We start from the raw sequence: 27708 nt of genomic DNA, 5'->3' as shown, positions 1-27708 counted from the left end.
AGAGCCCTTTGGAAATCTCAGACATAGTCTGCAGACCCTCAGGAGTCCACGGATCACAGGTTGAAAACTATGGATGTAGAGAAAGTGAAGAGAGAGGTGTTATTTACCCCTTTGCATAACAGAAGAACTAGGGGCCTGTGACGGAGCAGGGAGCGGGGCAGATTTGACCTGGGACTGCTGCAGGGGGGTTGCATTGGGGATGGGGGACTTCCCTTGAAGGAAGCTACCTGAGCTGTAACCTGAGCCAGGAGTGGGGTTGGGAGAAATAACACCTTCTGCCCGGGAGACTGAACAAAGGAGAGGAGGAGCTGGGGGGAGGGGGAAGAGAGGAGCTGCTGGAGGTTTTTTGGGTTTGGTTTTAGTTTGGGCTGGGTGGTGCAACACAGGGAACCCCAAGCTGGGGGCTAAGCTCCCTAAACCCCCCAGAAGGACTTGATTGAGGGGTTCTGGTTGTACCTACACGCTCTGCTTGGGACTGTGTTCCTGTCATCTAATAAACCTTCTGTTTTACTGGCTGGCTGAGAGTCACGGTGAATCTCAGGAAGAGAGGGGTGCAGGGCCCTGACTCCCCCACACTCTGTGACAGGGCCACCCGAAAAAATTAAGGGGCAGTGGGTTTAAAACAAACAGAACAAAGTACTTCTTCACACAAAGCACAGTCAACCTGTGGAACTCACTGCTGGGGGATGTTGTGAAGGTCCAAAATATAACTGGGGTCAAAAAAAAAGGAAATACTCTCATGGAAGATAGGTCTATCAATGGCTATTAGCAATGAGGGTCAGTGATGCAACCCCATGCTCTGGTGTCCCTAAGCCTCTGACTGCCGGAAGCTGGGACTGGGCCACTCAAAATTTCATAAAGTTATTCTGAACACCATAGGGTAAGTACAGGATGTTGTTATATCCGTCACCCTCTCCCACCCTTGAGCTGTTTTATCACAGTACTCACATCACATGCCAGAGACAGAGAGGCATTCTTCAAGGATGGGCGCTTCCCCCCCATATAGCTGTGCCAAGTATGTGCAGACGTCTGAGCCTGAGTTGTCCACACCGAGACTAGAGATCTGGTAACCCCAGGAGTGCTCCTCATCAGCCCATCCATACGCCACTTCTGTCCTGTCTTTGATGTACTGGAATCAGCTCAGGTGATAGCCCCTGGGTGCCAAGCTGGTGAGCGTAACAGGGGCTCCAGTGTGGGATGGGCACTGGAGACTGATCCCCGAATAGTTGCTTGAGACTCTAGCTTTCCCTGTTGCTCTGAATTTGCGTGACTTTGCGGCTTTTTGGCTATTCTGCAAAAGACTGGGAGGGTCTTGGAGAAAGTTGAAGATCTGCTTCCCAGATGATGAAAGGGGGCAGTGGCCAGCTGAGCTCCCACGGCACTGAGGATTTCTCAGGGCTGGGATTTAACTGAATGACATTTATTCGGTGGTGAATGCGAGTGGGTCACTGAGAGCCTGTGAGAACATCTGTAGTATTTTAACTAACGACAGGGAAGAATGCACCAGGCATTACAATGCTCACCTAGGAGTTGGGAGAGCCCAGTTCAATTCCCTGTTCTACCACAGACATCTTGTGCCTCACTTCCCCCCCTTGAAAAATGGAGGGGAGTAGCCCTGCCCAATCTCATGGGGGGGGGGAGGGGCTGTGAGGATGAATTCATTAAAGGTCCGGTGGGTCCCACATAGTAGAGTGATGGGAGACAGATAGGGAGGAGAGGGGTAGATTCCATGTTTAAATATGGCCCATGGGTTGGCATATGAATTCAGGACTTCATAGTATTTCATACCAGTTATTTAGGGGCCCAATGGGATTCTCAAAACATCTATCTCCCTAAAATTCACTTATGAATGATAATTATGTAATAAGTGGGGTGGGGACTGATGGGAGAGTGGGGCAGGGATAGATGGGAGAGTGTGGTGGGGACAGATGGGAGAGTGGGGCAGAGCGGAGCAGAGACTGACAGGAGAGTAGGGTGGGGACAGACAGGAGAGAGGAGTTGGGAAAGATGGGAGAGAGGGGTAATACCTCTCTGGGTACGTCTACAGTGCGAATGGCAGTAGGTATCACAGCCTGGATCTGGGTTTGCACTACAGGGCTAAAAACAGCAGTGTAGACGGTCCCAGTCGGGCTTGCCAACCCACCCCCCTTTGCCGGGTTTTGGATCCCCAGTGGGAATGTCTAGCCCTGTAGTGCGAGCCCCATGAGCTTGAGTCAGTTGACTTGGGCTCTAAGATGTGCCACCATGGATAGACAAACCCACTGTCCTTCCCTTTAGGTCAACACTATCTCCACCCTGTGTTTCTCTTTCCCTTTATACTCTCCTCTCTGACTTCCCGATGAGCGCTCAGGGTCCATTGGAAGCCAGAGCTCCCAGAAGGAATGACTGACCGACACTAGGAAGGTGAAAGCCACAAGACCGCACAAGATGATGTCTCCCATCTGGGATCTTGGGGGTCATCCAAGCTTCTGATGCATCCTCCTTCTTTGCATCTTCAGCTTCATGCTCTATATCCAGATGGGACTTGGGGGATAATTTCCGTTGGCTGGAAGGAGTTACAAGGATTGAGAAATGGGGAACTCTGGCACAGGTGGGGTCATGGGGGCATGGGATGGGGAAGGCCATGATTCACTGAATCTAGCCTCCACCAAAAAACACAGTCCTGCCTACCCTGGAAGGACCTCCCTTCTAGGAGGGATATGGTAAGAACATAACCCATGGAACGTGATGCCTGGGAGTATTGTGAAGGCCAAAAATATAACTGGGTTCAAAAAAGAAATAGAGAAGTTCATGGAGAGTAGGTCCATCAATGGCTATTGGCCAAGATGTTCAGAGATGCAACCCCATGCTCTGGGTGCCTCTAAACCTCCAACTGGCTGAAGCTGGGAGTGGACAACAAAGAATGGATCACTCAATGATTGCCCTGTTCTGTCCCTTCCCTGTGAAGCATCTGGGAACTGCCAGTGTTGGAAGACAGGATACTGGGCTAGCTGGAACACTGACCTGATGTCCTTGTGCTCCCTTTAAGAAGGACATTGTCCATCACTCACTCTAGCCAGCAGTCATGGAGGGCAGCCATCGAACTGGGCCGAGAGCCAGCAAATTCAGTTCACCCAAGGAGCAGCCGGGGAAGTGGGGGAATGACTCTTGGTTACTGCCAATGTGGGTTGGGATTGGAGCCGATGGTGCTAAGAGGAGATGTGATAGGACAGACAGAGCCCTCCATTTGGGGCACCCCGCCACCCTTGTAGGTGAAGGGAGGGTGACAAACACAGTATCTTGTAGGCTATTGCTTCGACTTTGTCAACGTGATTTACACCTGGTGTGGGCCAGAGATCTCATTCCAACATCATGGGGAAGGTTCGCCGAGTTTCCTTCCCCCTGGGAAAGTGTGAGCTGCAGGATATGAGCTCAGACGAGACCTGAAACCACCAGGAATTGCAGGGGGAGGGAGCCCTGCCCGTAGAGAGGTGAGGTCACACCAGGACGCTTGAGAAGGTCACAGAACCATCTTCAGAATCACACAGCAACTACTGAAGGGAGATGCCCACAGTCACAGGTCCGTCACCTCATTTCCCATAATGTCTTGCAACGTGGCCCATTCATCTCCGAGACTAGAAAGCCCATCTCTCCGAGTGCTGATCATATCTACCCAATGTTCTCCACTCCATGAGCTTTCCACCCAGGTCCTGATATGGCCTCCATCGCTGAAGATACTGGATGACTCCCAAATCTTTAGGAGATTTGCGCTCACAGATCTCCACTCAGACTAGGGATATGTGACTTTCTCAACATGGTGTGTATTTCCATCAATTCATGGCTTCCGAGTCCAGAAGAGACCACAGCGGCCATTCAGTCCGGCTTCCTGTATAACACAGGCCATAGGACTGCCCTGAATGAATTCCTGCTTCAACCTAGAGTCGATCGTGTAGAAAAATATCCCATCTTCATTGAAACACAGCCAGTGATGCCACCATGTCCCTGGGGAAATTGTCCCCCTGATTAATCATCCTCAGTCTTACAAATGGACACCTTATTTCTGGTCTGAATTTGTGGAGATTCAGCTTCCAGACACTGGCTCGTGTTAGACGTTTCTGAGCTAGTTTGCAGAGCCCATTCGCACATATCTGGTCCCCATCTAGGTACTTACAAACTGGGATCAAGTCTCCCCCCCCCCTTAACTTTCTCTTTCGTGAGCTAGAGAGCAGTTGACAAATGGGGAAACTGAATCACAGAGAGTAACAGGAGCATAAAGAAGCTAAGCACCCAACTCCCACTGGATTGCAGGGGGATTTAGGCACTTTGATAACACTAGTGTAAGCAGAGTCAGGATGAGCTCTACCCTGACATCTGGTGGTGAATTATGGCGAGTGTGGAAAAGACCTCCAGGGGCTGATCTTGTTTGCATAGGCACACCCACTCGCCTGGCATGAAACAACAGCAACTCAAAGTGGTTACTTTGGCTGGTGTGGGATCCCCAGTTTCTCTATTATTGGGGCAGGAAGAATACAGTTTTGTTACCCTGATTCTGTGAATCAAGGCCAATGGAACTGTTGTATGACAGAGGGACTGAGTGAGTCCTTCACCATTACCTAAGTAGCACTTGCTTGACAAGGGGCATGGGTTACAAAAAAACAGTTAACTGAGAGAGCATGGGGACAGGTATTTGTATTTGATAGTATAGGAGCCCCCTTTGAGGGTTTGAAACACTAATTGCACTACCATCTCTCTTCACTATTGAATGTCAGAGCTAACTTTGATTCCATTAGGAATCTCTTTACAGGCTGCTGACCTGATTTCACTTTGGGCCAATGATGCACCAGTACTGGGGCTCCTCTATTATGAGCTGAAATCACAGAAGAGCTAAAATCACAAAAGAGATAAAGTTATTAAGAGCTAAGATCACTGAGTGTGGTGTTAACTGGTGGGAGAGCCTGAAGCTATATTGCTAAGCAGCTGGCAGAGCAATTTGTGGGGATGACTTGAGGGGCACGGAGCCTTGCGGGGCTGGTTGGAGCGGCCCAAGGAACGGCGAGCGGAGCAGTTTGTGGGATGGCAGGAAGTGGACTGGCTTGTGGTGAAGGCTGCGGTGGAACCCCACAGAGAGACTGCCGGCCGGCCTTGGATCACGTAAGGTGCCCCTTAACACCCTGTGTGCCCCCCCCTTTTTACTCTGGGGCTGCACTGACCAGGGACAGAGACTTTGGGGTGTTGGACTTTGGGGACTCTGGGTGATTTTTGGGTTGCTGGATTCAAGAACCAAAGGGAAAGGACACAGCCCAATTTGCTAGGGTGGGTTTTTTGCTCATGGTTTGTGTTATGAATCCTGTTTGTGGTGTTTTTCCAATTTAATGCTGATGTCATTTACCTCATGTTATTAAACATTTTCTGCTACACTCAGACTCCGTGCTTGCGAGCGGGGAAGTATTGCCTCTTAGAGGCACCCAGGGAGTGGTATGTAATTGTCCCAAGTCACTGGGTGGGGGCTCGAGCCAGTTTTGCATTGCGTTATTGAAACGTAACCCCTATATACAGAACCCGGCCCTTGTTGCTGCCAACTTAGATGGGCAGAAGGGTTACACTAGCTTTTCCCCAGGCCACAATGGAAGTCTATGGCAGAGAAGCAGATGAACCCAGGTCACCAGAGCCCAGCTCCAATCCCTTAAACAAAATCACAACCTGCCTCTCCTCACACAGACAGGCGCTTTGACCCTTGCCATCCTCATCTCTTGGCTGAGTCTGCACCAATACATAGAAATAGTCACATTAAAAAAAACCCACAATGCAGCATTAGCCTGTGGGACTCCTTGCCACATGACCTCATTTTGAGCCCAGGAGCAAAGCAGCAGTCCAAATAGGGTGAAACACGTCTATGTGAAAGACAAGACTATTACAGCTCTAACTCCTAACAAAATAACCAGCAGCTTTGGAAGGCATCTGAACTCTGCCGATACTGTTCTAGGGTTGATTTATACTTAAGCTTCAGAGGATTAGGTGTTTAAATTAATAAACTGCCATGGCTCTGAGAAGGGAGTGTGTCTACTGGTTAGAGCATGGGAAACTGGGATTCCGACTTGGGGGACTGGGTGGTGCGGGGTGTGGGGAATGGGGCACAGGGCCTTTCCCCTGTAGGGGCACCAGCTCTGATCCAGCCCCATGGGTGGGGAGACTGGACTGGCTCAGGGAATGAGATATGGGATCTGTTCCTTTTTCTAATCCAGCCCCACCTTGATGGACCCTGACCAAATTTGGTGTGTATGTGTGGGGAGATTAGGGTGCACCAGGTCCAGGCTGGGGCGGAGGGCGGGGGATCAAAGCTGGATCCTGCCTCTATGACCAGAAGACACCATTGCTTCACTGCAAGGCTTCGTGGGAGATGGTGCATCATCATTAGCTGGCCTGCCCGGGGTTTTGACATTTCCGAGGGGGAACAGGCGACTTGGCCTGGCATCTGCATTTCCTGCCACAGGGGATGTGCAGAGGGGACGAGTCTCTGATTGCAGCTTGGAGACGGCACCGGTGGCAGAACAGAGAACCCAGTTCCCAGCCCCCAAGCCACCAGCTCTGCATGGCGCTAACTCTCCTTCTGCCCGTGCTGGGTAAGTGACCTCCCTCAGGCCTCACCCCGCCTGTCTGTCCTGAGCACATTGCATCCCTCGGTCCCACATCTGGACCCCTCATCCCCTCTCTTCTCTCTTTCAGCCTGTCTCCAGATCCTCCCCCGGCCGGCGTCCCCCGCAGGTAACGCTTTTGCCTAGAGGGAAAGGAGGGGTTTTCCACCCCGAGCCCATGGCCACCCCTGTGGATGGCTCAAGGGGCCCCATAGGAGCGTAGGAACCAAGGTCTGTTGACTCCACCAGCCTGTTCCTGACCGCAGCCAGTGCCCAAAGGCGTGGGGTAATCTGACCCTCACTCGAATCTCTCACCTTGATCCTTAGTGGGTAGAGATTGGGTTAAAGCTTGAAGCTTGAGGTTTCATACCCCTGGCAACATTTACATTGGCATAAATTCTGGTAGCTTGTGGCAGTCAGATAAACATCCCAGCCCTCTCTGAATCCTGTTAAGTCCTTTACCTCAACCCACAGGCTCACTTGCCTACTCCCCTTCCAGAGGGTCTCCTGTGGAAGCCAACTATCCACTTTGTCCATGCTCAGGAGGTGGCCTCTGAGAGAAATGAGTTGAAGGGTCTCAGGTCATATCACATGTAGTTCCACAGTCTCGTTTGCCTTTTACCCGTCTGGTGCGTCTCCTATACCTGCTTCAGTCTAGACTTGCATGATGGCCGCTGGGGGAAATGAGTTGGAGGGTCTCACAATTAGATATAGTCAGGAATTCTCCGGTGACATTTTGTTTTGTTTTTTCATTGAGAAATGCCACTTTGTTGACAGCAAGAGTTTTGTGGGGAAAGAACGGTTAAACAAGTTTTGAGGTTTCGGGTGAAAGTAGTTTTGGCATTGTTGAACCAGAAACTTTCATTTTTCTGAGGTAAACTTTTTTGGTGAAATGTTAGTAAATTTCCATTCCAAAAGAGTTGGAGAACCAAATGCGGTCCTCTCAAAACCATCATTTCAATTGACCCCCAGCTGGAGTGTTGCTCAGATTTTAGATTCACACACTTTGGGAGATTTAGAATTTTCTTCACAATTTGGGACTGGACAAAAATTTCAAAGGGTCACAAATTCTCACACGCTGGGAAAACTGTCTTGCCCCCGAACACCCACCCACCTACCCATGCAATGAGTAGCTGTGATCTCCCCACACACAGACATGCTCAACGGCTGAAGAGTGAGTCACGTAATGGCTCAGTTTTTGGGTTCTCTGCATGTTAGCAGGATGGCGTATGGAGAGCTCACCCAGCTGACGCCTGTCCTGGGAAGGAGACAATCTGTTCCTCAGGGGCTGCTAGCACGGCTGCAGAGGAAACGTTTAAAGTGGTTTATGAATAGACTTCCGCTCCCACCCGCCCCCCGTCTGCAGTCATGGAGAGAAGCTCATTTGTGCATTGCACTCGCTACTCAGCTTCCTCATTTTTCCTAGTCACGGCCAGGACGAGTAATGACAAATCTGGTACAATGCACAAGACAGGAACTCCTTCCTTAGCCCTGCCCTGCCCTGAGAGACAGGGGCTGCAGGAGTGGGGCAGGGCCTTTCCCCCCGTAAACACACTCACATAAAACTTGTGGTTAGACTGCAGATCTCCTGCCCACAGGATGTTGCTAAGGCCAAAAGTTAACAAGGTTCAAAGTGGGGAGGGACCTTTGTGTGGATTACGAGAGCATCTGGGTTTATCAGGATTAATGTCATTAGATCTTCTTAGACCTTAGTCCTCTAGAGTGAACAGTCCGTTATCACATTTTTGGTCCCCCTGTAGGTACTGTAATCACCTCACCCGTTATCCTGCTGTTTGGTAAACTAATAGATTGAGCTCATTGAGTCTCTCATTCTAATCCTTTAATCATTCTCGTAGCTCTTCTCTGACCCCTCTCAATTTATCACCATCCTTCCTGAATTGAGGACACCAGAATTGGATGCAGGATTCCAGCAGCGGTCGCCCCAGTCTCAACTACAGGGGCTAATAACCTCTCTAGTCCCATCCGAGATTTCTGTTTATGCCTCCAAAGATCACGCTAGCCCTTTTGGCCACGGAGTCTCAGGGGAAGCTCATGGTTTAAAAGATTACCCACCATGACCGCACAAATTTCGCACTTTCCCTGTTCCAGCCATTGCTCAGGACCCCTCGTGGAGACAGCTGTACGATTGAGAATGAGACATATCAAACTGTAGAGAAGGAGACTGGAATTTTCTCTTCAGCTGGGAGCTACTGTTCTGCCTATCTCACAAGTCTAGCTGATATTTAGTCCTGTCTTGAGTGCAGGGGACTGGATTAGAAAACGTTTCGAGGTCCCTTCCACTCCTACAATTCTATAACCACTCGGGCTGGGCAAAAATTTGCCACATAGAACATTTTTTCATCCAGAAATGCAGATTCGGTGATGTCAAAACATTTCGCAACTATGTGTGAATTTCATCCCATTTTTCATTTAGGGAAATGAAACAAAATGGAGAGTTTTGATCTTTTCTAAATGAAAGAATGTTTCCTTTCAACATTTCCTTCCATGTTATTTTTTTTTAAATGTCAGAAATGTGTTCAAATGCTCAAAGTTAAAACGAGACATTTTGATTTTCTCTAAACTAAATGGTTCCTTCAATGCCAAGTGATTTTTTGCTGTTGTTACTCTCTGGTGTGCCACATATCTCAGAAATGTTCAGTCCAACGCAAAACATTTTCTTTTTGACTTTTTGAACAAAAAAAAATCAATTTTTCAAACAGCTCCGCTCATAATGCAATAAAAAGAGTGAAATTGAAAAACGGCAAATTCAAAACCAGCCAAAAGAAATATTTTTTTTCCGCACAACAGATCATTGGGCTTTGGAACTCACTGCCACAAGACATGGCTGAGGACACAAGTTTAGCAAGATGCAAAGAGGGGGTTGTATGTTTAACAAGAATGGCCAGAATAATGCTAACAAAAACACTGGAAGGGATATTAAACTTCATGCTTCAGGGCTTAGGCCAATCAGTAACTCTTAGAGATCAGGAGGAGAGATTATTCCACATCCTCAAGGTCCCATGCAGCTTCTCCTGAAACATCCGCACTGAGACGAGATACTGCATTGGGTGACCTGGAGTCTGCTCCAGGTGGCAATCCCTCTGTTGCTACGGGACTGTGCCCTGGGGTCAGCTGAAGAAGTTCAGTTCCTGGGAAGGTTAGGAAGCGGGCTGGGATGACTCCATAGACTGCAAGTTTGGGATGGCATGGGGGTAGGGGCGGGGGCGGGGACATCTAGCCTCTATCACACTCTACTTGCTGCAGCTTTTACTCATTTGTGGGTATTGTGGTCTAGAGCTGTCCTGGCCAGCTACATGACCCGGGACAAGTCATTTCCACACCCTGTGCCTCAGTTTCCCCATCTGTAAAATGGGGATAATGAGACAGACCTCATGCTTGGAGATTGACTGACGAAAAGTGCTAGGAAATATTATTATTAAACCACTTTTTGCTTCCAGATGAAGCTTCCCTGAAGCCATTGCTGACTGTGAGCCCAGACTATTCCACCTACCGTGTTGGCGATTCTGTTACCTTCACATGCTTAACACCCAAAGGGCACCAGGCCATGCAATTCCAGTTTCTAAGGGATGGAGCTGAAGTGGACTCTCCAGAGACCCAAAGTCAGCTTTCCTATACCTACAATCTGCCTAGTCTAAATGTGCATGACTCCGGGTCCTACCACTGTAGGTACTGGACACCTGGGCAGAAGATCCCGTCCAAACTGAGTGATCCTATCACCCTAAATGTCTACGGTGAGTTGATGTTATCAGGTGGAGAGTCTTCCAGCTACAATGGCCCCATCGCTCAGTGGTTAGAGCCTCGCTCTTATAGACTAGGTGTTAGCATTTCAGTTCTCACTGGGGCTTGGAAGAGTATTTTGTGCTCTACCTCAACCACAATATATGGGCTCAATGGACGAATGATTGGGTGGGACTCTCTGGCCTGCGTTATCCTACAGGGGGTCAGGGTAGATGATCACAGAAGGTCCCTTCTGACTGGAATTCTTTGCCAAAGGATGTCGTGGAGACCAAGCTTCAGGGCTTAGGCCAGTCAGTAACTCTTAGAGATCAGGAGGAGAGATTATTCCACATCCTCAAGGTCCCATGCAGCTTCTCCTGAAACATCCGCACTGAGACGAGATACTGCATTGGGTGACCTGGAGTCTGCTCCAGGTGGTAATCCCTCTGTTGCTATGGGACTGTGCCCTGGGGTCAGCTGAAGAAGTTCAGTTCCTGGGAAGGTTAGGAAGTGGGCTGGGATGGCTCCATAGACTGCAAGTTTGGGATGGCATGGTGGTAGGGGTGGGGGCGGGGACATCTAGCCTCTATCACACTCTACTTGCTGCAGCTTTTACTCATTTGTGGGTATTGTGGTCTAGAGCTGTCCTGGCCAGCTACATGACCCGGGACAAGTCATTTCCACACCCATGTGCCTCAGTTTCCCCATCTGTAAAATGGGGATAATGAGACAGACCTCATGCTTGGAGATTGACTGACGAAAAGCGCTAGGAAATATTATTATTAAACCACCTTTTTCTTCCAGATGAAGCTTCCCTGAAGCCATTGCTGACTGTGAGCTCAGAATATTCCACCTACCGTGTTGGCGATTCTGTTACCTTCACATGCTTAACATCCAAAGGGCACCAGGCCATGCAATTCCAGTTTCTAAGGGATGGAGCTGAAGTGGACTCTCCAGAGACCCAAAGTCAGCTTCCCGATACCTACAATCTGCCTAGTCTAAATGTGCATGACTCCGGGTCCTACCACTGTAGGTACTGGACACATGGGCAGAAGATCCCGTCCAAACTGAGTGATCCTATCACCCTAAATGTCTACGGTGAGTTGATGTTATCCGGTGGAGAGTCTTCCAGCTACAATGGCCCCATCGCTCAGTGGTTAGAGCCTCGCTCTTATAGACTAGGTGTTAGCATTTCAATTGTCACTGGGGCTTGGAAGAATATTTAGTGCTTTACCTCAACCACAATATATGGGCTCAATGGATGAATGATTGGGTGGGACTCTCTGGCCTGCGTTATCCTACAGGAGGTCAGGGTAGATGATCACAGAAGGTCCCTTCTGACTGGAATTCTTTGCCAAAGGATGTCGTGGAGACCAAGACTATAACAGGGTTCAGAAAAGAATTAGATAAGTTCCTGGAGGATAGGTCCATCAATGGCTTTTAGCCAGGATGGGCAGGGATGGTGTCCCTAGCCTCTGTTTGCCAGAGGCTGTGAATGGGCAATCACTTGATGATTACCTGTTCTGTTCATTCCCTCTGGGGCACCTGGCATTGGCCACTGTTGGAAGACAGGATACTAGGTTAGATGGACCTTTGGTCTGGCCCAGTATGGCTGTTCTTATGTTCCTATGTACAAGACTAAGCTATTCACAGGGCTGGCTGGAAAGTTTCAACCAGAGCTGTTTTTATCGAAGTATCTGGTTTTGTCTAAATCAAAACACCCTGTGGGAATGTCCCAATCTCAGAAAGTTTCAAGAGAAAGCAGACAGAACTTTATTGTAGGTTGATTTTAGTTATATTTAAAAAGGACCTTGAGAAATTGGAGAATTGCCCTGAAATCCACAAGATGAAATTCGGTAAAGACAAGTGCAAAGTGCTACACTTAGATAGTCATTAGGAAGGGAAAAAAATAAAATGCACAACTACAGAATGGGGAATAACTGGCTAGATGGTAGTACTGCTGAAAAGGATCTGGGGGATATAGTGGATCGCGCATTGAAGATGAATCAAGAATGTGATGCAGTTGAGAAAAAGCCATATATCATTGTGGGGTGAGCAAATATCATTAAAGGAGGGTCGTATGTAAGACATGGGAGGTAATTGTCTTGGTCTGCTCGGCACTGGTGAGGCCTCAACTGGAGTACTGCTCCAGTTCTAGACACCACACTTTAGGAGAGTTGTGGACAAACTGGAAAGAGTCCAGAGGAAAGCAACAAAAATGATGAAAGGTTTAGAAAAATCAGATCTAAGAGGAAAGGTTTAAAAAAACTGGGCATGTTTAGTCTTCAGAAAAGAGGACTGGAGGGAATGGGCTGGAAATATCTGCAAAACAGATAACAATCTGTAGCTATGTTATGGGCTGTGCTAAAGAAGATGGGGATCAATTATTCTCCATGTCCAGTGAAGGAAGGACAAGAAGTTACAGGCTTAATCTGCAGCAAGGGAAATTAAGGTTAAATAGAAGGAAAAAATGTCTAACTCTAAGAAGAGCTAAGCTCTAGAATCGGCTTCTAGGGCTAGTTGTGGAATCCCCATCACTAGAGGTTTTGAAGGTCAGGATGGACAAACATCCACCTGGGATAGTCTAGGTTTACTTGGTCCTGCAGCAGCGCAGGAGGTTGGATTTATGACTTCTCAAGTTTCCTTCCAGTCCAACATTTAGAGGATTCTGTGAAATGTTTCATTTCAATAGTTGTATGCAGTGTCGTTAGAGCAGTGTTGGTCCCAGGACACTGGAGAGACAAGGTGCATTAAGTAATTGTTTCTTGGATCAACTTCTGTTGGTGAAAGAGAAAAGCTTTCAAGCTACACAGAGCTCTTTGTCTCTTCCACTAACAGACAATTGATCCAATAAACGATATTACCTCACCCACCATCTCAGCTAGCAAACCGGGGACTGCAAACAGGGCAATTTGAGAGGGGGAGAAGGAGATCTCCCAGCTGAATGAACAAGATGCGAATACTAACCTTGGGGTGAGTGAGTTTGTTTGACTGCTTGTGTGTTTCTTTCTCTTTCCGTTATTTCAGTTATTTCAGTTACTGGGTCAGGTGGGATTGTGTGTGTCTGGGGCCTGTTTGAGCCTTTGTTCCCTGGATCATCCTTGATCATATTAGATCAGCCTCAATCAACCTTGTGATCACCCTACCCGTGTGAGTAACGAGGGGGTAGGACTGACCTAGGAGAGAAGGCCTTAAAAGCTGGAGGCTAAGTGACCAAGGGGAGCTAGCGCACAGGGGATTTTGAGAGGGAGGTTGTAGGAGGGAGTTACAATATAGTTGCTATGGTTAGGAAGGGCCGCATTGCCACTGCCAACTCTGCTCCTGTCTCCTCCACCTGCGCCTGTATCCAGACAGACAACCTGACCACGGATACCTCTACCCAGATCCTGGTGTGGACTTGCAAAGAGTGTGGCCTGCATTTCCCACTCACAGAAACCCAGGCTGGGGGGAGCATCTAGTGTGAAAGGTGCCTGATGGTAGAATCTCTCAGGAAGCAGGTGGGAGAGCTGCAGGAGGAGGTGGCTAGGCTGAGGAGCATCCGTGCCCACGAAGAATTCCTCAAGAGTATTCACATGGAGACATCCAAGGCTGAGGAAGCTCTCCAGCTACAGACGACTGCTGTCACACCACCGGGGGAGGAGGATATGGCTCTGTCACAGGGAGGACACTGGCTGCTGGTTACTTCTGGCAGCAGGCAGTTCTCCACCCCGACTCCCAAACCACCCACCATGATGATGGAAAATCGATATGCTGGCCTGGCAACGAGCGATGAGGAATCACCCCCAAAGGAGGAGGAGGAGAAGCCATGTACCCCCAAGGCTAGGAGAATCGCAGCCACCACTCCCAGGAGGAAATGTAGGGTAGTGGTGGTTAGTGACTCTCTTCTGAGGGGGACGGAGGCACCCATCTGTCGCCCTGACATGGCATCCCAAGAGGTATGCTGCCTGCCAGGGGCCTGTATCTGAGATCTTACGGAGGAATTGTCGAGGATCATCTGGCCCTCTGACTACTACCCCATGCTACTTATCCATATGGGCACTAATGATACTGTGAGGTAGAGACAGATGCATCCTGGAGGTGAATGCCTGGCTGCAAGGATGGTATTACAGAGATGGGGTCCACCTATCGAGGAAGGGGAAGAACATATTTGGATACAGACTGGCTAACCTAGTGAGGAGGGCTTTAAACTAGGTTCGAAGGAGGCAGGTGACCAAAACCCACAGGTAAGTCAAGAACATGGAGACCTGGGAGAAGGTTCAGATTTAGGCGGGAGCATGGGCTGTTATAGCAGGGATAAAGGAGATACGAGACAGAACTGGGGGAAGAATCAAATCAGTATCTTAGATGTCTGTATAGTAATGCGAGAAGTATGAGGAAGAAGCAGGATGAGCTCAAAATGCTAGTAAATAAATACAACTCTGACACAGTTGGCATCACAGAGACCTGGTGGGATAATACGCATGACTGGAATATTGGTATAGAAGGGTACAGCTTGCTTAGGAAGGACAGGCAGGGAAAAAAGGGAGGAGGTGTTGCCTTATATATTAAAAATGTATACACTTGAACTGAGGTTGAGATGGAAATAGGAGACAGACTTGTTGAAAGGCTCTGGGTAAGGATAAAAGGGATAAAAGCAAGGGTGATGTCATGGTGGGGCTCTACTACAGACCACCTAACCAGGAAGAAGAGGTGGATGAGGCTTTCTTTAAACAACTAACAAAATCATCCACAGCACAGGACTTGATGGTGATGGGGGTCTTCAGCTACTCAGACATCTGTTGGGAAAATAACACAGCAGGGCACAGATTATCCAGTAAGTTCTTGGAATGTATTGGTGACAATTTTTTATTTCAGAAGGTGGAGAAAGCTACTAGGGGAGAGGCTGTTCTAGACTTGATTTTGACAGATAGGGAGGAACTGGTTGAGAATTTGAAAGTGGAAGGCAGCTTGGGTGAAATGATCATGAATGACAGAGTTAATGATTCTAAGGAATGATAGGAGGGAGAACAGCAAAATAATGACAATGGGTTTCAAGAAGGCAGACTTTAGCTAACTCAGGGAGTTTTGGTAGGTAGGATCCCATGGGAAGCAAATCTAAAGGGAAACACAATTGAAGACACTTGGCAGTTTTTCAAAGAGACATTCTTAAGGGCACAAGAGCAAACTATCCCACTGTGTAGGAAAAATAGGAAGTATGGCAAAAGACCACCCTGGCTAAACCAGGAGATCTTCAATGATCTAAAATAATTTAAAAAAAAATGTCCTACAAAAAGTGGAAATTAGGTCAAATTACAAAGGATGAATATAAACAAATAACACAAGTATGTAGGGACAAAATTAGAAAGGCCAAGGCAGAAATCGAGATCAAACCTACTAGAGACATAAAGTGTAACAAGAAATCATTCTACAAATACATTAGAAGCAAGAGGAAGACTAAGGACAGGGTAGGCCCGTTACTCAATGAGGGGAGAAAAACAATAACAATGTGGAAATGGCAGAGGTGCTTAATGACTTCTTTGTTTCGGTTTTCCCCAAGAAGGTTGGTGGTGATTGGACATCTAACATAGTGAATGCCAGTGAAAATGAGGTAGGATCAGAAGAGGCTAAAATAGGGAAAGAACAAATTAAAAATTACTTAGACAAATTAGATGTCTTCAACTAACCAGATGAAATGCATCCTAGAATACTCAAGGAGCTTACTGAGGAGATATCTGAGCCATTAGTGATTATCTTTGAAAAGGCATTGAAGACGGGAGAGATTCCAGAAGACTGGAAAAGGGCAAATATAGTGCCCATCTATAAAAAGGGGAATAAGGACAATTACAGACCAGTCAATTTAACTTCTGTACCCGGAAAGATAATGGAGCAAATAATTAAGCAATTAATTTGCCAACATGTTAAAGATAATAAGGTGATAAGTAAGAGTCAGCATGGATTTGTCAAGAACAAATCATGTCAAACCACCTTGATAGCTTTCTTTGACAGGGTTACAAGTCTTGTAGATGGGGGGAAGCGTGGTATATCTTGACTAGACAAACAAACTAGAGAAATGCAATCTAGATGGAGCTACTATAAGGTGGGTGCAAAATTGGTTGGAAAACCATTCCCAGAGAGTAGTTATCAGTGGTTCACAAACATGCTGGAAGAACATAACAATTGGGGTCCCGCAGGGATCAGTTCTGGGTCAGGTTCTGTTCAATGTCCTCATCAATGATTTAGATAATGGCAGAGAGGGTACAGTTATAATGTTTGTGGATGATACCAAGCTGGGAGGGGTCGCAAGTGCTTTGGAGGATAGGATTAAAATTCAAAATGATCTGGACAAACTGGAGAAATGGTCTGAAGTAAATAGGATGAAATTCAATAAGGGCAAATGCAAAGTACTGAATTTAAGAAGGCACAATCAGTTGCACACATACAAAATGGGAAATGACTGCCTAGGAAGTACTGCGGAAAGGGATCTGTGGGTCATAGTGGACCACAAGCTAAATATAAGTCAACAGTGTAATGCTGTTGCAAAAAAAGAAAACATCATTCTGGGATGTTGTAAGCAAGACACGAGAAGTAATTCTTCCACTCTACTCTGCACTGATTAGGCCTCAACTGTAGTATTGTGTCCAGTTCTGGGTGCCACACTTCAGGAAGGATGTGGACAAATTGGAGAGAGTCCAAAGAAGACCGACTAAATGATTAAAGGTCTAGAAAACATGACCTATGAGAGAAGATTGAAAAAACTGGGTTTGTTTAGTCTGGAAAAGAGAAGATTGAGAGGGACATGAGAACAGTTTTCAAGTATATAAAAGGTTGTTACAAGGATGAGGGAGAAAAATTGGTTCTCTTAACCTCTGAGGATAGGACAAGAAACAATGGGCATGAATTGCAGCAAGAGAGATTTAGGTTGGACATTAAGAAAAACTTCCTATCTGTCAGGGGGGTTAAGCACTGGAATAAATTGTTCAGGGAGGTGGTGGAATCTCCATCATTGGGGATTTTTAAGAGCAGGTTAGACAAACACCTGTCAGGAATGGTCTAAATAATACTTCATCCTGCCATGAGTGTAGGGGACTGGACTAGATGACCTTTCAAGGTCCCTTCCAGTCCTATGATTCAAAGATTCTCTCTCCATACTTATAAATGAGAGTATTCATTTGTGTCTGGAAAACTTTCTTCCAACTTTTGCCCAATGGAAAAAAGTAACAAAGTGGTGAGTTAAGAAAATGTGGAGGAAAACTCAATGGTTTTGAAACAAACATTTTCAAAATATTGGATGTTTTAATACTGATTTTTTTTCATTTTGAGGGGAAAAACCCTCAGGTTTTATTTCCAGTTTTTTCCTTATTATGAAATAATTTCAGAAAATGAAAAAAAACATCATTAGAAATTATTTTCTTTCCATTTAAATAAAAAAAACCCCACTTTCCAATGAAATAAATCCATTCAGTGGAAAATGTTCTACCAAGAACCATACTACATGTTCTTGAGCGGTATCTAGTGGTGTTTTATCTATTAACTAAGGCTAGGTCTACACTACCCAACTGAATCGGCGGGTAGAAATCGACCTCTCAGGGATCGATTTATGACGTCCCGTCGGGACGTGACAATCGATCCCCGAATCGACGCTCTTACTCCACCAGCGGAGGTGGGAGTAAGCGCCGTCGACGGGAAGCCGCAGAGGTCGATTTTGCCGCCGTCCCTACAGTGGGGTAAGTCGGCTGCGATACGTCGAATTCAGCTACGTTATTCACGTAGCTGAATTTGCGTATCTTAAATCGCCCCCCCCCCCCCCCCGTAGTGTAGATGTAGCCTAACTGTATCTGCAGACATAGAGTGCTCTGGTAATGGGAACTGGGGGATGAACATTTTTCAGAGACAACTTCATGCTCCCCACATCGCTGCTTCTCTTGAGATACATCCCTTGGAGGGGAATCAGCTCCTGTTGAGCTATCACAAGATCTGTTTCTTAGGGGATAGTTCACTGGCTAGGGGGCGGGAACCAAACTGTGGGGTTGTTTGTATCAGTGTATCGGGTATCACTTTGAGTCACTCTCTTTTCACTAACCCCTCTGCTCCTATTCCAGACCGACCACCACCCCCCTCACTCTCTCTGGACCCCCCCTGCCTCGAGTACCTGCTGGGGGAACAGGCAATGCTCAGCTGCACAGATCCCAAAGTCGGGGAGGTGACAGGATACAGATTCTACAATGAAAGAAGTGGGGAGATCTCCAGCTATAAACCTGACCCAAGCGGGGGAGCCAAACTGGGCTTCCTTGCACTTCACATGGCTGATGCTGGATCATATACATGCAAATACTGGAGAGCACAGTCTGGGCAAGAGATACTGTCAGTGGGAAGCCAACCGGTCTCTGTTTCAGTGCTGGGTGAGTCCCCCATTCATGCTGCTCTTTGATGGAGCTGGAGGATGGGTGGGGAAAGCTGATCCCATTTCACTGAGGATTTCCATAGTTCAAAATCTGGTTTCATTCCAGTTTGGAACAAAAGCCAAGAATTTCAAAGTTCTCCCTTGAAGGGAATGGAGCTGCGACTCTGGGGCAATCCACCGGGTGAGCCCGGAAGCCCTGGGAGCTAAATCTTCCAAGGCCTCGGCTCCTCATTTACCAAGAAGCTGGAGCCCATGCTGGGTGGGAAAACTGGAAGGAAGCCAGGTCATTTCTCATGGAACTCGGCCTGGGTTCCATCAGAACTTGGTTGAAATATAACCGTCTGCGTGAAACATTTCAATGGTCACAAATTGGCAATTTCCAGTGAAACACCTGTTTAGTTGGAATTCTTCTGACCAGCTGTAGGAGTGAGTGTTACTAAACTGAGGTCATGTCCCATCCAGCAGAGTAAGCCTATCTCCATAGCACTAGAGGGTGAGATCATGTTATTGGGGTGAAATTGACCCTGCAGAACTAGTTTCTGCTCATTAGCCTCTCTCCAGAGTTTCTCCTCTTTCCTCTCCAGAACCTGGTAAGAATTCTTTCCTGATCTGTGATTTCCCCCCCCCCCCCCCACTCCTTCCATTCTCTGAGTCTCTCAAATTGGGCCCAAAATAGCCAACATGACCACCTAACAGCCTCTCCATAGAGCCAATGGGCAGACCCAAGCCACTTAACATGGCAACCCAACTGCCAACATGATTGCCAACCAACCAACAATATGGCTGCCTAATATGGCCTTTCAATATGGCCAATGATTAAAATTTGAGGGGCGTATCATGGAAACGCAACTGCCAACATGGCAACCCAACAGCCAACAATATGTTTCACAAAAGGGACAATGGCCAAAACCAAGCAGCCCAAGATTGGCACCCAAGTGACAACATGACTTGCCAATTGCCAGCAACATTGCTGATCTATATGCTGGCCAATGTCTAGCAATATGGTCTCCAATAGTACCAAAGATAGGGCTGTCTAATGTGACCGCCTTAATTGGCTACTCCAGCTCACTGCAGAATCCAATAGGACCTTCCAACTGAGAGTCATCCTGGCCACAGAGAGTGGGCCTTATGTATGTGCTCAATGCTTTCCCATCGATGAAGGTCTTCATGGACACCAGGGAGTTGGGCAATACTGGTGGCAATGGAAAGACAATGACTCGGAAGGGATTGCAATTTATTTCCAGTCTCTTGGGTCCCAGAGACCCCAAAGTCCCTCTGAATAAAACCATTTCACCTCTTTAATCTCCTCCTCTAGCCTGGTGTCCCACACCACATGAGACCTGTCTCTGCTAACCCCTTCCTTTTGCTGCTCCCCTCAGATCCTCCTTCCCAACCGGCCCTGAGCCTGGATCCCCCATCTGGCGTGATTAAGGAAGGGCTCCCCCTGCTGATCACCTGCACGGCCCCTAGGGACACCGGTGAGCAAAGGTTCCACTTCTACAAGGATGGAGCTGAGTTCATCTCTGGGAACACACAGTCTCAGATCAACATCACAGGGCCAGGGCCTGGCTCCATGAATGTCGCTGTGCTCAGCATCCCACGGGCTGGTCCTGACAGCACTGGGAAATTCACCTGCGGGTATGAGGAGAAAGTGTGCCGGAAGTGGGTCCCGTCCCCCAGGAGCCAGGCTGTGACCATCACCATGACAGGTGAGGAAACTCCTGCTTCCTAACTACCAAGAGAAAGACTCCCCATCAATGCCACGTGATGCAAGGAGAGAGCAGAGAACACAATGAGCGTATTGGGGAAACGTGCAGTATTAGGGACAGAACCTGGCGGCACCCACTGATCCCACAGCACGGCCCCCTGCCCTTGTATAACAACGGAAGTCTCTTGTCACCGCAGCAGCGTTAATACTTGTATATTCTGTGCAGCCATCCACACCACGGAGTGACTCACACACCTGGAGAGCTAGCTGCATTTCCTCCACCAGGGGGCAGCACGTACCTGCACCTGCACACACACATTGAGGGAGAGAGAGAGAAAGAGTCTCAATCCCCCCTTTAGGGGGCAGCAGATAACCAAATACAGGATTCATTGCATCATTTCACAGGGGAATTCTTTTCTCTACTGTCTCTGCAGCCGACAAAGTTTTCCTGCTCCGGTTCCTGGTGGTGGGTGGCTCCTTCTTCATCATCAATGGCCTCATCTTCCTCATCTCCCACTGCTGCTTGTAGCACACAGGTAACTGGTTAAGGCGGCAGCTCTGATGCATGGACTGTTCCCATGAAAATAACCCTTTAACGGCCTCAAATGTCCCCTCACCCTCACCCCTCCAGAATTTCAGCTCAGAACAGTGGGTTTAAGGGGAAGTCTGGGACCTGTGAGAAATAACCAACCCTCTGACCTGCAGACAATCCTAGTGTCATAAATATAAAGGGAAGGGTAACAACCTGTATGTATGCAGTAACATCAAATCCCTCCTGGCCAGAGGTACAGAATCACTTACCTGTAAGGGGTTAATCAGTTCAATTAACCTAGTTGGCACCTGACCAGAAGGACCAATGGGGAAATTTGTTAGTCTCTAAGGTGCCACAAGTACTCCTTTTCTTTTTGCGGATACAGACTAACACGGCTGCTACTCTGAAACCAATGGGGAAAGAAAATACTTTCAAATCTGGGGGCGGTGGGGGAAGGTTTTGTTTGTGCTCTCTTTGTTCGTTAGGTCTCGGGACAGAGAGAGAGACCAAGCAGGTAAACCAGCTTCTGAAGAGATATCTTAAATGTGGCAGCTCTGATGCATGAACTGTTCCCAAGAAAATAAACCTTTAGAGGTCTCAAAAGTCCACCCCCACCCCATTTTCAGCTCAGAGCAGTGGGTTTACAGGGGAAATCTGCGACCTGTGAGACATCACCAACTCTCTGAGCTGCAGGCAATCCTAATGCCAGTGACCGAGACATGGGCAGTTGTGGCCAGTGGATAGAGCAGCCATCAGGAATTGGAGGCAAGGGTCAGAACTGGAGTCAGAGGCCAAGGGGCAGAGCCAAGGTCAGGAATCGGAGCAGACCATGCAACAGCAGTGCATGAAATGGGGACATGGAGGCTACTGCATCCATTGGAACCTGGAGGAGGAATTGTCAGGAGACGAAAGCTATGAATGAAAAATGCCAGGGGATCCAGAATGACCATGAGTGGTGGTGAAGGTGGTTTTGCATGGTGAAGCGACCCCCAGTAGCACACTGGGGTATTACAGTCAGGAAGGACTCAATTGGGACAGCACCCCATACCGAGCCCCCAACACACTCCCTGCAGCATAGCGCCAACTAGCACCTCAGTGGGGTACTGGAGTCAGCACTGACTCCAACCAGGACAGCACCTCTACTGAGGGCCCCACACTGCTCCCTGCACCACAGCGCCCCCTAGAGCTGCACAGGGGAATTGGGGCCTGAACAGACTCAAAGAAGAGAGCGCCCCTAGTGAGTCCTCCCACACCCTGCTCTCTTCAATTTTTTGCCTCCAAGTGTAGCTCTAGCCAACCCTGTTTAGCTGGGGGGTGTTTCCGAGACCCCAACCCTGGGGCAGGAGAGCAGTAGCTAAAGCGCACTGGGTGGTGGGGCAGAAAGGGCTAAAGAATGCTCATTGCTTCTTGCGTTTGTGTTCCCAGGGTCTGCAGGACGCTCCCAGGCAGAATCGGGTAGGGGATTTTGGATCAATAAAAGGCTCCCGGCCGTTCTCAGTCTCTCCGTTTCACGATGCAGTCCGTTTATTTGGTGAATGCCGAGGGCCAAGAATTCTCCATGCTCCCAACTGTGTCCTTCTATGGGTGAAAGGGTTCTTCAGAGACTGCACGCCCAGGGGTTAGAGCAGGGGGCAACTGGGAGTCAAGCTACTTAGGATCTGTTTCCAGTTCTGTGACAGAAAGGAGGTCTACTGGGTTGGCGCAGGCAGGGCTGGCAGCCAGGACCCCTGGGTTGTGTTCCAAGCACTGGGAAGGGAATGGGGTCTAGTAGTTGAAGCAAGGAGGGGTGGGAACCAGGATTTCCAGTTCTATCCCGAGCTCTGGGAGGGGCATGGAGATCTACTGAGTTAGAGCAGGGGGGTTGGGAGCCAGGACTCCTGGGTTCTATCCCTGGTTGTGGGAAAGGAGTGTTATTCTCTTGGGCTTTTTCGGGGACTCCTTCCTAGCTCTGTCACCAACAGCTTGCAACCTCGTTTATAGCTGCTCACAGTGATCTATTAATAGCTTCTGTCACCACGGCTGCCTGGGCTCCTCTCATGTGGGCAACGCATTTACCACATCCCCTGTAGCTGTTTTTGTTTTGCTCTCTGGCAAGAAGCCTGGTTGCTATTGACACCCACCTCCCCCCATCACAGAACCACCAGCAGCTCAGCACCAGACAGGCCAAACCTGCAAAAAAAAAAAAAAAAAAAACCCACAGAAATTGGGCTTGTTTCTTCCTTAATTGGCTTGTGAGTTGCTTGTTGGCTATTTTTCGGCTTGTAGCTTGTTGCTTCTTTTTTTTATGAGCTCCCAGCAAGCAGGGGCAAGGAGAGGCGGGGCGGGGAAGAGAGTCAGGGATGCACAGCGGGACCACCACAGTCCCAGACTGCACGCTGGGGGGATCTAGTCACATAGAGTGTTGGGGTTCTTAGGGATTGGCTTGTTTTGGCCTTGTTTTTCCCAGTACCTGCAGTAGGTACTTGGTCACCTAATTGGTCTCAGATGCCCCAGGCTATGGCCCTTGGGTTTCCCAGACACTCTAACAATGGCTGGTTCTGACACAGTTTACCAGACCTCTGTCAGGGCTTGGCTACACTTGCAAGTTAAAGTGCATTAAATGAGCCCCGGGCACCCTAACTCCTGAGGTGGCCACACTGGCAAGGCACTTAGAGGGCCTGGACCCCGCGGCTGGAGTGCCCCGGAAATCCACCTCCATGAGAAGCATAGAGCTTGCTGCGCCCCGGCTGGAGCACCAGGGTGTCAGTGTGGATGACGTGTTGCATTACGGCGCTGTGATTGGCCTCCGGAAACGTCCCATAATCTCTTGAAGTGAAGTGGCCACTCTGGTCATTGTTTTGAACTCGGCTGCAGGCGTGCGGATGTCCCCTTTCCAAGCTCCATTTCTGACAGCCGGCTGCTTATCTGCTCCGGGACACAGCAAACCATCACTGTGGAACACTCCTGCTGCTGAGGCAGGCGTTTGTGCATGTGTGTGTGTGAGAGAGAGGTGAGGGGGTGGGGGCTGATGTCGGGGTTTCTCCCTTCCCCCTGCCATTGTCTGAACTTACAGGACAGCATGCTGACACACTCTGCCCCCTAAAACACAGTGTCTCTCCCCCCACATACACACAACACACTCCCTGTCACACTCCACTCTGCCATTTGAGAAGCATGCTGCAGCCACTTGCACACTGGGATAGCTACCACAATGCACTGCTCTCTGTAGCGTTGCAAGAGCTGCTAATGTGGCCACATCACTGCACTTCCAGCTGACAGTGTGAACGCACGACAGCGCTTTCCCTGCTGCTGTTTCCAAGGGCTGGTTTAACTCCCGGCGCTCTACATCTGCAAGTGCAGCCATAGCCTTTGACTCAGGAAAATGCTCCCACGAGTTCCCTGGCAGATGGTTCTCTCCCCAGCTCGAGGAGGGGAGTGGGGTCTAGTGGTTAGAGCAGTGGAGGGCTGGGAGCCAGGACTTGGATATTGCAGGGAACTCCTTCCTCATTCTGCTGCAAACAGCAGGTGACCTCGTTAGTGGCTAATCACTGAGATCTGTTAATCTCTGAAGCCAGAACAGCCCTTGTCCTTCTCACTTGGCCAACCGCTTTGTGCATTATCCACAGCCCCTGCTCGGCCTTTGTGTGGCAATGCCAAGAACGAGGCAGCCACCTACACGCCTCCCCCGTCGTCCTACATAGGCACCTGAGAAACCTTCTCCGGTTAAGGGGCTTGCGAAGGGGTTGACTCACTGCGAGAGCGCCTTCTCATGGCTAGGCGGGGCGTAGCAGCTGCCTGTCGCTGTGGCACCCCCTGCTGATGTCCCTCGGCCAGGTCACACTATTGATGTCCACCCTTTTTGGGGTAACAAGTGGCAGCAACTGAAAGACCAACCAAAGTAACTCTGAGATCTTATATCGGATCTCTGGTCCTTGTGGTCAGCACATCCCTGCGGGCTCCGGAGTGTGCTTAGCCCCTTAAATCAGGGGTCTTCACGCCACTGTCCCGGGGCTGGGTGGGCAACCTGGCCCTGTCTGCTGCAAGCCAAGTTCTGCGCCTGTCCCCACGCCTTGAGGCTGCTTTCCCACAGGTTTCTTCCTGCCCAGCTTCTCTCCAGCTTTCCTCCCACGGCTTCTCCAGCTTGACCCTTCTTTCAGGGTCCCTGGGCTCATTCTCCCCCTACACAGGTTTTTGTCATGTCCCTAACTCTGAGAGGGGAGTTGGGTCTAGTGGTTTGAGCACTGAGGGCTAGGACCCAGGCCTCCTTGGACCACACCCCCTATCTAAGCCTCCCTTCTCCTTGTCCCCGACTGCCCCCTCCTGAGACCCCCCACCCTAACTGCCCCCCTAGGATCCCACCCCCTACCTGTCCCCTGACTGCCCCGACCCCATCCACACACCCACCCCCTGAGAGACCCCCAGAACCCCCGACCCATCCAACCCTTCCTGTCCCTTGACTGCCCCCAGGATCCTCTGCCCCTTCTCCAACCCCGTCCCCCTTATCATGCCGCTCAGAGCAGCGCGCAGCCCCATTCCCCCAGAGTGCTGCCGGTGCGGTGCGCTGAGGCTGCACGGGAGGAGAGGGGGGGAGCAGGGGAGGGGCTCTGGCTCCTGGAGGCCCCGATGTGAGTGGCTCAATCCGGCCGGGCCGCCCTGTCAGCCGTGCCGTGCTCTGCATTGGGAGGGAAATCCCAGACCTTTTGAGAGTTTTACAAATTCCTCCCAAATGGCTATTTAAACCCCCCAAAGCCGGACATGTCTGTGAAAATACGGACGTATGGTAGGTAACTCTAGAACGTGGAACAAGTATGCCCAAGGAGTAGAAGGCTTTGCCCAGATAGCCCCTTCAGAAGACATCCCCAGCCTGGATTAGGGATACTGGTGTGACCTCACCTTGCAGCCCCCAAAGAAAGAATTGGGTGGACTAAATGGACAGTGCCCCTCTCTATCTGAAGCCTAGCAAGGGAGGTACGTGGATCCCACTAGAATTGAAAATGAAAAGTAAGGGAGGGGAGGCTTTACTAGAGGACCTGGGCAGCTTTAGATACAGTACCAGGCACTTAGGAGGATTTCCACTTCTGAGCCATGGAAGCAGAAATTGACTTTTCCTTTCCAGATATAGCTAATATTCAGAAAGGGAATCTAGCACCTGCCTTCCAGATTTGAACACGCTCAAAATTCAGGAGAGCTCATGCTCAGTTTGAGCAGCTGTTACTTCATTTCTCCCAAATCAAATATACTGATCCACTGTAACTTGCTGTAGAAAAAGTAGGATAAAATTGAGCAAGAAATGCTTCCCAGTGGTTATTTTCAACAGCCATTTCCATTTTTTTTAGTTTTGTTTGTTTAAAAGGAAGACAGTGATATTGCATTGGCAAACTCCCCGTAGAAACAAAGAGTGGAACGAAAGAATAATAAAAAAGGCACCTCAACTTTTCCTCATTTATGTAGGACAGTCTTATAATATGCATCCAGATATCCTCCGATCACACAAGCTGATAATTGTTCCACTTTACCGCAGTTCTGTAACCATATGGGAACCAATCCTGTCTGTGTTCTGTGCACATCCAAAATTCCTGCTGAATGACCTGCCCTGGGAGCGAGTTACCAGTAACCCAGGGCAGGGGTGACAGGAGGGTGCAGTTGGGGGGGGGGGGAAAGATAGCCCAGGGCTGGGGCGGGAGGGGGGTGCGGGTGAGGGGGGGGGCCAGGGCAGGGGCAGCAGAGGGGTGTGGGGGGAGCCCAGGGCTGGGGTGGGGGGCAGCCAAATTTTTTTTTGCTTGGGGCGACAAAAAACCTAGAGCCGGCCCTGCCTCCAGGTGTGGTTAGGTAACATAACCGGCCTGTGTGGGGCAGGCATGTTGTCCCAGGGCTTAAACCTCCCTGTGGTTCTGCTCCCAGGCCCTCCAACACTTGGCACAGGCCTGGCATCTCCCTGGGCCAGGTCACAGGCCTCACATGGAATCTCCACGATCTGCTCCTAGAAACGCTCACCTGGGTTCTCTCACCTGGGGGCATTTCCAGCTTCTGGGCTTTCCCCTCACTCTGGTTACTGATGCTCTTGTATGTATTGCTCTTCTGTGATGTGCCAACTCCTCCCCGCCCCCAGCTCCTGTTAGGGGGAAATAAAGATGATATTGATCAGCTGGTGTCACTTATAAATCATGTTCCTCTCTTGGAGGTAGATAAATAGATTAGATAGATTAGATGTGTATGGGGATGGACAGACAGAGGATAATCTCATGTGCAAAGCCCTGAACACTGAATCGAAGATCAAAGCTGGGCCGTGAGACACCGCTGGTTCTGAAACAGCTGTTTCATAATGAAGTAAAAGGTGATGATGATTTCAATGAATAGATTCAATTAATTGTAAGCAAGAAGGTTCCCCTTTGAATCTGGTCCCTGTGTATTGTGTGTGGGGTTCTTAGGGATTGGCTTGTGTTGGCCTTGTTTTGAAATGGGATTAGCTTGATTTTGGGCTTATTGTGATTTATCCACATGAAAGTTGGCAACTGTGGTTGTAAGGTGATATTTAAGTGTTTTCTCTGGAATTGTAAATGCCCACACAGTCTGGAGACAAGCATGACCAAGTGTGAAAAACAGGTTTGCCACAGGAGGTATAATTTCCTGCCCTGCAAAAGTAGGCCCACAGACACCAGGGAAACCATTGTGGAACATGAGAGGACAAAACACTTTATTGATTGCATCCCCCCACCCATGAAGAGGAGACGTGGATGGGAACTCGTCCCATCTTCTTGAA

General features: G+C 49.0%; 1 protein-coding gene across 1 annotated transcript; it reads left to right on the top strand.

The window, feature by feature from the left end:
- Positions 1–6475: 6475 nt before the first annotated feature.
- On the top strand, positions 6476–22457 carry LOC117885779 (alpha-1B-glycoprotein-like). Its single transcript, XM_034787212.1, has 8 exons — positions 6476–6599; positions 6703–6741; positions 10070–10363; positions 11154–11447; positions 18428–18727; positions 20109–20438; positions 20872–20973; positions 22395–22457. The coding sequence occupies exons 1-7, from the start codon at positions 6569–6571 to the stop codon at positions 20964–20966; spliced, it is 1383 nt and encodes a 460-aa protein (XP_034643103.1). The 5' UTR covers positions 6476–6568; the 3' UTR covers positions 20967–20973; positions 22395–22457.
- The last annotated feature ends 5251 nt before the right edge of the window (positions 22458–27708 follow it).

Source organism: Trachemys scripta, chromosome 12, assembly GCF_013100865.1.
Source record: "Trachemys scripta elegans isolate TJP31775 chromosome 12, CAS_Tse_1.0, whole genome shotgun sequence".
NCBI lineage: Eukaryota > Metazoa > Chordata > Testudines > Emydidae > Trachemys > Trachemys scripta.
This window is presented reverse-complemented; position numbering and strand designations above follow the sequence as displayed.